Below are 9547 nucleotides of genomic sequence, written 5' to 3'. Positions count from 1 at the left end.
TCATTATCAAAATACTCCATCTGGATTTTTCTATTGTTCTTCAAGTCTAAGCACAGCTCTCCCTCCCAAGTTGCTCAGATGCATTAGAAAAGAGGTTTTGTTTCATCTGTTTGTACAACTCTGCTCTTGAAGATGCAAGATTCCCTTTGCATCTCCAACCTTTAACTGCTTTTCAACCGCTATGTGACAATGAGGCGAAGAAAGTTTTGACTTTCATTCTCATTCATCTGAAAGATTCCTCTTGCACAAATCTCTGAGTGGACGTTATGAGCTGGAGCCACATTAAGACTCAAGACTCAATCTTCTGAATGAAATTCAGGAAATGGGAAACACAGTCTGCACAAGCAGTGTCGAGATCAGTTCAGCAGCACTTTCAATCCAAGACTGAAGAGAGTGCTCCACTGCCACAGGGCTTCTTAACCCCACAGAGGTTTTATTCGGAAACCGTTATCCTTCCAAGCTCTAGACCTTGAATGTTGCCTCTCTGGTTGTATCTGCCGTGCTTTCCATTATCTCACTGTTGTGCAAAACTGTGCCTTGGCACATTATCTCTCATTCTGAGTGCAGCAATACAGCGATAGGAAAAGAGGTTTCACGCATACAACTTTGAGAGTAAATTTGAAAGGAATTCGGAGCTAGCTGTTAACGTTTTTTTTCTTCTTTTCCTTAATGTAAGCCCATGATTTACCTGTAAAAACAACTGGTTAGTTTTTAAAGCGTGGGTAGGCTTTAGTCATCTTGTGAACAGTGGTGCAGGCTGACAGTTGGGGACATTATAAGAATTTAAAAGCAGTAAAAGTTTTCTGTTGATGGTACAGTATTCGTTCTTTAAAAAATTTTGAAACCGTCCCGCAATAGTCACGCAGGAAGTCAGGGTATGTTGAATATTTTGCTTCTAAACTATACATCTAAATACAGTCAACTTAAGTCTAAAGAAAGGAGGAAAGGAAAAAAAACAAAAAAGGTGGCCTCTAATTGGCTCCTTAACAAACACAGTGGCATCAAAGGCAACCCAGGCTGTGCACAAGCTTTTTCCTGAACCTTTTGCCTGCAGCGTATCTGGAAAGAATCTACTAAGGGCTGTTCTTCAGGCAGAGATGCCCTTCTCATGCCGTGAGCATGAACAAACAAAATAACAGAAAATTTGGGAAAGGTTCCATATCTGTTATCGAATCTGCTAAGCCAGCATGGAAAGATATGATCAGACCGCAATCATGTCCCAACATTTCTCAGCTGTTACATATTCTCACCTGCATCACCTTCCTGCCTTCCAGATTTCATTTTTAACCCTGATGTTTCTAATGAGCGGGAATAAAGTGTAATTCCCTTGAAGCAAGCGGCAGAAAATAAGAATACGTCTTTATTTTAATGAGCCTCAGTTATGTCATGTCATAAACTGGCGCTAGAGTGTCAAAACATAGATTTTCTTCAACCTTCAGTCAGTTCTTTGGGATAGACGTGGTCCATCTGCCCCCATTTTGGACCCATTATACAGCATTTTTGTGAAGGTCTTCACTGTTGAGCCACACTGATTCATCCCGAGAGACATTTGTGTTTTCATTGTGAGAGCATGACATCTAAATACGGTTCAATTTGACACTCCAATTATCATCAGTATTTTAAAGATGTGCATTTTAGGAGGATAGGGGGACACTTTGTTATCAGGATTAGATCATTGTGGAGTTTGTCATATATTTTCGTTTGCAGAGAAAGTGTGACAGGACTTGATTTTAACTGCACTGTCAGGATGCAGGATACATGACTTGATAGGTTGCCTCTGAGACCAACTCTGCCCCATGATGATATCCTGTCTGTCTCCTCTCATGTCATCAGATGAGATGAAATTACTTAAAACCACTAGAATTCCAGGTTCATTTTAGCCTGGGAATTCCCATGCTGCTTTGCGCGCAATTTCATTCTCACTGCAAAGACAGCCTGGAAACCACCGCCCTTATTTTTGCCTGAGTTAGGGAACCCATCACAGAACTAGGGGGGGGGCAGCAAGACGATGACGACGTCTATGCGCTACACCGAAGCTTGTAGAGTGTTAATCCAACATGGCAGCGGACACAACGTTACCGTTCAATGCAGCCTTAGAAAGTAGCTTAGAGCGCAAGTTTACTTTTATTTTACTTTTTTTCTTCTTCTTCCTAGTCGAATTTCTGTCGTCATCTGGTATAAAGTGATACAATTGGCTATGAATCGTGCGCAAAGCAGCATGGGAAGAACCTGACGTCATTTGATAGACATTAGTAGCGCCCAATAAACGGCTCTAGGCATTCGTAAACCACGCCTCAAATACGAGAAAATGCACACCTAGTTCCCAGACCACCATCTCATCGAGATTGTGGACGCGTCAGCCAGGCTAGGTTCATTTAGAAAAAAAAACAACAAGATCTAAGTATTGTTCTCTATATAAATGGTACAATAACCCAGTATGATGCATTGCAACATTTTCTTCAATCAGATTGCATGACTCTAATGCAACTGCATTCAGTCATAGATCCAAGTTGTGCTTTCTGAGATGCGGTTCACAACGTCAGTCTCAGTGCGCACGCATTTATGAACACAAAGCTAATGAAAATAAAGACGTACCATGCTTACATTACAGTATCATGACTTCAGGGTGTCCCTTTGTTACACAATTCTGGCTTCCTTCATGAAGAATGTCAGGGTCTGGGTGTCCTTAACTGGAATGTGCATCAAGAGGATCCCACAATCTCGTCCATCCTGGAATGCTGAGAATGAGAAGAATGACATGAGTATTTCGGAAGGGGAACATAAATATTCGTAGGGGTCTTAAGGAACTTCCTAGAATAGTCTTTGGTTGTTTGAGTTTGAGTTTATTTAAAGCGGGGACAATACATATTAATGAACATATACATGTAAATATGCAAGATTATAGCCAATGGCTAATTTCCATCTTTAGTCCCTTCGGCAGATTGATGTCAACAACATAGGATAGTAAAATCACTAAAACAACAGTAACAACAATTAGAATAGTTAGCCTTCATGGCCAGTGTGAAAAGAGGGAATAATTACAGAGAGAAAACACAATAGGACAGAAAATAAAAAATAAAAGCAAGAACAATGAAGAGTTTAGTGGATCATAAAACACATATACATTTTAGGCAGGATTGTGGCAACAGTAGCCAAGCTTTAAGATGTTTGGTAAAAGAGGTCAGAGTCGGGAGTTCACGTATTGTGTGTGGTATTGAATTCCAAGTGTGAGAAGCACGAACAGAAAATGTGGTTTGACTAAAGACACTCTTTCTGAAAGGAACTACACAGTCACCTCTAGAGCCAGCTCTTGTTGATCTGTTTGAGTTTTTTTTCACAAATTCCTGTAATGGAGGAGGTGCTTTGCCGTGGAAGATTTTGTAAATCAAGATAGCATCGGTGTGTTAACAGTGTTGTCCCAGTTTAAGTGCTCATGTTTTTTTAGTATCTGACAATGATGGTACGTTTTTGGTTTTTTATCTAGTACTTTCAGAGCTTGTTTATAAACCATTTCAATCGGTTTTAGTGTTGTTTTACAGGCCGATGCCCAACTTGTTAAACAATAGAACATGTGTGACATGATCATAGTGTCAAAGTACAATTTTGCTGACTCAAGAGTTAGATTGTTTCTAATAAACCTAAAGTTGGACAAGTTGAACTTAATTTTATTTACAAGGTTTTTTATCTGTCATTTGAAAAGAAGTTGTGAGTCAAGAGTGATTCCTAAGTATTTAAACTCTTGTACCACCTCAATTGTTTTTCCTTGCACTAAGACGTTAGGATCACCGTCGGTATTTGCTCTTTTTGATAAGTACATACAAACAGTTGTAATTCTTGTTAGTTTACGGATGTAGAAGAAGAAAAACAACAAGAGGAGACTAACTAATCAGAAGTTTCGGAGGACCAGCACCTTGGATATGACATTGATAAAGGTTATCTATAAATCTGAGAAATATATTAAAAGACCTGCTTATTGTGGCGCAGGTGCTTCTGCCTGATTGAAAATTTTACAAGAGAACATTTGGTCATTTGGTTTAGTCTGTGCTTCATACGTGAGTTGTCAAAACCAAGTCACATTTTTTCCTGATACACAATTATGTGCTTCAGTGTTATTTTAGGAGCTTACTGGTTATGATTAAGTAGAAAGATACAAGAAAGTATAAAGAAAGACAGAGATTCTTACTTTTTTCAGGTAAAATGATTTCAAATGAATGTCTTCCTCAATAGCTGTGAATGCACTCTGTATGTTTTCCACAGCAGGTCTTCTCATCCGTTCAAATGCTTTCTTTTTCTTTCTTTTTTTAGTCAGTTTTTATTAATAAGCTATAAAAAAATTATATAAGCAAGAAAGTAAGTTTGCCAATTCGTGTTTCTAAACTCAGAAAAACAGCTATTTCTTACAAGTTTGAGTTGACATCCAAAGAATGAGAAGAAAGAAAAAACAGGAGTCTGAACCGCACAGAACTGTGAAAATGTTACAAAAGAAGCATAACAGAAAAAATCATTTGAAAGATAAAAATTGATACATACCTGCGTTTAGCGAACCTGTTTCCCAAAAGCGGGGCACGGTCGCCCTCTGGTGGCTACGAAAGCAAAGTCCCCTGTCCCAGTCGGAGCTCATTCACCCTGCCCTGCTTTTAGACTACGAGTCGAATAAAAGAAAACTAATCAGTGTTATGAAGAGGACAAATATATGAATCTTTTTTTTAAAAAAAAGGCGTTGTTAAGATTAGTTGTCATATTCTAACGTTATTCTAATCGTTTGGAAAAGAAAGTTCTAGTCAAAGTCGGGGCATGTCACCAGCGTCTGTTGCCAGGGAAACGACTATACCAAACAAGTTAGAGTCAAGAGAAAAATTCACGAATACCCGCTTTGTTTTCAATATTTACCACCAGAACTAATCAACCAGACTTAACTTTTATTGGCTGCCTTCTCGGGTGCGCAAACCTGTCACTAATTAGCCGAGAAGCTCCCAAACCTACAACTTTTTCGTCAACAGTTGCTAGTTCGGTGATAAAAACTACTTGCAATCGAGGGTAAAGATGGAGGGAGATAAATACACGTTTGAACAGAAGTTTTCGTTCAGTCCCCTTCCCAGTAAGATGTTCTCCTTCCTACAGGATAAAGACACTTTGGCGCTGTTCATGAAATGGTGACGTGATATCTGGAACTTTGAAAACACATGGAGCATCTGGAGTCTGCTGGTGTGACATCTAACGTAGGCTTTGTGTGTTGCGTCCAGGTCCATGTTGGGGAGGATGTCATGTCAGTCCTACAGTTTTGACGACAACTTCTATCCTTACAGCTGTGAAAAGTTTACACTGGTACGACTCGGTTTGGAAACAACAATGATAGTCAGTTTGTAATTTAATACAGAAAAATTAAAGTGGTGCTGAATGTGTGCCAGTCTGTTTCTTACACTTGGAAAAACATTTCATATTTATTAGATTGAACTTGAAATGTTCTGCTGAAAACATGGACTGGTTGCTTGTTTATGTGTTCAGTTGCATTTGAATGCCCCTGATGCCGCTCTGCATTATAGTGTTTCTTCAGAGACCCAGAGGTGGTTTCCAGTCTGAGAAATATGGAAGCCGGAGCCTGGGTGCCTCTCGGTATGCCATACACCCCCCCCACCCCAGAAAGCCTTTCATCACAGATAGCGGGAAATTGATGTCATCTGCAACATAATGTTCGCAGTCAGATCTTTGTGGAATGTAATTTTGAAGTTGTTCCTATGTTGTAGACAAACCAGTAGTGTCTGTCAGTGTGGAGCCCGTTGCATGCACTAAGGTCTCCCTGGAGCTGTTTGATCCAATCTACTCTTGCGGCATCCTGAGGCCCTCTGGACACGTAGTTAAATGCTTTCATGATGTCTACCCTGACTATGATGAACTCCGACAGGTGACCCTCTCCTCTCTCATCTATATCAGTGTGTTTGTATCTATATATTTTGGCAAGAAGTCAGTTCGTGACTTTATTGCTTCTTCCAGATGTTGCAGGAAGAGGACTCTGAGCACTACTATGTGGTCGGGAGAGAAGAGCGAGAGGAGTTTCTGTTTTGCCTCTTCAAACACATATGTCTCGGTGGGGAGCTGTGTCAGTACGAGGACACCATTGATCCTTACATCAGCACCACAAAGCAAATGTACAAGGACCTGATCAGGTGAGCAGAATCCTTGCTGTCACACACAACTCCATATTGAACAGAGATGACACACTCAGAGAGTAATTTGTCAGGTTTACTTGCATCTCCACTGAACTGAATGAAAACCCTCATTTTGTAGTGTGCAGAAGGATCCAGAGAAGAAGGAGATCAGTGTTGCTTCCACAGTGCTCAAAGTGGCTGCATATGTGAGTGTCCAGCCCAGTGTCTGTTTGTGTTACATCTACAGTAAAACATGAATGAAACTAAATAAGAAAATGGCAGAGATGGGACCAAGTCACACATGTGCAAGTCTCAAGTAAGTCTCAAGTCTTAGCTTTCAAGTCCCAAGTAATTTTTTCTTGGACAAGTCAAGTCCTGTAATGGGTCAAGTCAAGTCAAGTCAAGTCATCTTATTATTGCAATTTTACCTGCAGAATCTGATCTTAATAAAGTGAAAAGACAAGATATAAGTAACTGTCAGTAAACATCATTGGCCAATGTGTCCAACCTGTCCACCCTGTATCATATCAAGCTAACGTTAGCTAACTACCGACGAGGCTAACAGGATAATATTAGCTAATTTGACAAGTACTTACTGGTCAGAATGGATCTTCAAATGACAAACAAAGTTCGAAGTTATGCTAGATGCTTAACACTCAAGTCATTCAAGTCATCGTGTCTCAAGTCAAGTCAAGTGCCGAGTCTTTAACTTCCAAGTCGAGTCTCAAGTCTTATATTTTTTGTCAAGTCAAGTCACAAGTCATCAAAACAGCAACTCGAGTCGACTTGAGTCCAAGTCACAGTGACTTGAGTCCCCATCAATGGAAAATGGAGCTACAGTCATTTTAGAAGGTAGTGACTGATTTGTGGATGATTCAAAGCCTGTGCAGGAAAGCTGATTAATTCCCACCGTTGCAGGATAGTTAAAGGTCCTATGGCATGAAATTTTCACTTTTTAAGGTTATCTAGCATTAATATGAGTTCCTCTAGCCTGCCTGCGGTCCCCCAGTGGCTAAAAATGACGATAGACCTAAACCATGCACTGGAAATTATTCTCCGCCTTTGGTAATGTGACCATGCAGATGGCCTGATCGGGAAAGCCGCCGCTTATGACGTGGAGGTTGTTTCCACCCAGAGCCCATATATGGCTATGCCAAAACTGTCTTTCCCCGCCCACAGCTCTTTGGCCAGCTCATTGCGCTGTATATGGATGTAAAAAATCTGTTTAGAGCTCCTGCATCAGAACCTCTAAAGAGCCAGTGGTTTTTTCTGGGAAAGTGACGACAGAACCGAAGAGATTTGTGTATGTGTGCGCCAAACATTTCATCGACGACTGTTTCCAGAACTTGGGCCAATACCGAGCCCAAGGGAGAGCCCAGACACCCTGCGGAGGAAACTCATTTCGGCCGCTTGTATTCGCGATCTCATTCTCTCGGTCACTACCCACAGCTCGTGACCATAGGTGAGGGTAGGAACATAGATTGACGGTAAATCGAGAGCTTCGCCTTCTGGCTCAGCTCCTTTTTCACCACGACGGGCCGGTGCAGAGACCACTGCAGACACCGCACCGATCCGTCTGTCAATCTCCTGCTCCATTCGCCCCCTTACTTGGGGAAGGATCTCATTCCCGAGTAAGTAATTTAACGCTCTATTATTGTGTTGCTTTCCTGTATGTACAGTATAGTTACATAGCTTGTTACCACAGGAAAGGGTTTGTATCGTTAGCTATGCAGCTAATAGCATCTGCAAGCACTTATCTCTGCCAACTGGGCTGTTGGAGGTGTTTGCATGCCAGATGGTTAGCTCGCTCATTTTAGACCAAAACCCCCTACTTCAAGCTTCCTGAAGAAGAATGAATCTGCAAATTCAGTGCATTTCATCAGGATAATGATTCATTCATGGTTCCAGAGTCAAAACGGTCAGTCTGTCTGTGCCGTTAGCTCTGCAGCTAATAGCTCGGTCACTGTCGCTAATGTAACGGTAAATAGAGGTATGCGAGTGGACACCTCATTTACTGTAACGCGAGTGTTGTGTACTTATTTGTTGTTTTGATAGCCGTCCTGCGCGCACGATATCTGCCTTTCCCCTGATTGAAATGACTCGCGCTACGTGCATCTTTGCAAACCAGAGCAATCAGCTGAGACTGTCAAAATCCTCACTCCTGCTTTCCCCCTCACGCAAGCCTTTTTTGCTGTGTCTTGTGTAGCACTTGCTTGATGTTTGACTGTGTTAGGAGAGTTGTTCAGTAACTAGTTCGCCATATTGTCAAAGTAAGCTCATTTCAACAGGTTTCACTAGTTTTACGGCATAGGGCTGCCGTGCCATCTACATGCCATAGCGATTCACAAAACATTTGTGTAAGGTACCACGGGCGTAAGTAAGGCCACACCCCCACTAAACAGCTCATTCTGAGGATCCTAAGGAAAGCTCATTTTTGGGACTGGCTGTAATTCTGCACCAAGGCAGAATTTTGGGGGAAAAAACTCAGATACAGTATTAGGGGACCACTAAAGCCTATAAAAATATATAAAAGCCTCCATTTATTTTCATGCCATAGGACCTTTAATGCATGTAGAAACATCCCTAATTAAATTGACTTGTGCTATATTTACTATAATTGAATTCTTCACTTAATTTTTGCAAATCTTGTTTTTAGAAAAAAGTCAATTAAAGATAGTAATCTGTGTCAAATATAGATAACAGACTAATACACCTTCAGTGTTAATGAGCATGTGTCTCCAGAATTCTGAGTTGTACTGTATGCTCATTTTAAATTGAAATGTATTCATTTTCAAATTCAGTTTTTCTTCCTCAACCCGAAGGACAGTCCAAATGTTCCACCTGGGGTTGGTTTTTATTCTGTGTTTTTATCCTCTAGGATGAGTCTGGGCGATGTTACCCCGGGACTCGGGAGGAGGAGCAGACGTTTGCCTATTTGATTGTCGACCCTTTCAAACGACATGTGACATTGTTCTACCACTTCTACGGTGTGGGAAGCTTCACATTGTGACATTGAGACACAGGAAGCCTTAGCTTTATGAAGAAATTAACACTGCGGGAACTTTTCTAATGTTTTTCATCCTCTGGTTTAGATTTTATCTAATGAGAAAAAAGTGGGTTAAGATCAGTCTGATGCTGTGAGCAGGTGAAGACGGGCGTCTGTGCAGTGTTTACTGTTAAACCGTGATTTGAGTTACAGAGGGTGAATTAAAAAGAAAAAGAAGAAGTTTTGTCCCATTAAAGTTCATTTTTTAAACGTTTTCAGTCTGACTCACACATAAGACCATGGTAAATTAATCAATCCGACCTAAAAGTTGTCTAAAAGACATCAGCATTGCCATCTAATTGCTGCAGAAATCGGCTATTTCTGCGAATAGTGTGATAATTAAGAGAAAAAAAAG

General features: G+C 40.8%; 1 protein-coding gene across 1 annotated transcript; it reads left to right on the top strand.

Annotated features, from left to right (window-relative positions):
* The first annotated feature begins 5043 nt into the window (after positions 1 to 5043).
* Positions 5044 to 9210, top strand: cfap300 (cilia and flagella associated protein 300). Its single transcript, XM_075450039.1, has 7 exons — positions 5044 to 5153; positions 5244 to 5325; positions 5544 to 5613; positions 5745 to 5902; positions 5992 to 6164; positions 6286 to 6352; positions 9025 to 9210. Exons 1-7 carry the CDS (start codon positions 5044 to 5046, stop codon positions 9154 to 9156), a joined length of 792 nt encoding a protein of 263 aa, XP_075306154.1. The 3' UTR covers positions 9157 to 9210.
* Positions 9211 to 9547: the final 337 nt, after the last annotated feature.

The sequence above is a fragment of the Odontesthes bonariensis genome, chromosome 18, assembly GCF_027942865.1.
Source record: "Odontesthes bonariensis isolate fOdoBon6 chromosome 18, fOdoBon6.hap1, whole genome shotgun sequence".
NCBI classification, from domain to species: domain Eukaryota; kingdom Metazoa; phylum Chordata; class Actinopteri; order Atheriniformes; family Atherinopsidae; genus Odontesthes; species Odontesthes bonariensis.
Note: the sequence above shows the minus strand (reverse complement) of the source record. Positions and strands in the feature narration are given on the sequence as shown.

Bases quoted from the DNA above. Each gene is read 5' to 3' on its own strand.
- cfap300 (XM_075450039.1), top strand. From the start codon at position 5,044: ATGGAGGGAGATAAATACACGTTTGAACAGAAGTTTTCGTTCAGTCCC. The intron at 5,154-5,243 runs GTGACGTGATAT...TGTTGCGTCCAG, and splicing joins TTGGCGCTGTTCATGAAATG to GTCCATGTTGGGGAGGATGT. The intron at 5,326-5,543 runs GTACGACTCGGT...TCTGCATTATAG, and splicing joins GCTGTGAAAAGTTTACACTG to TGTTTCTTCAGAGACCCAGA.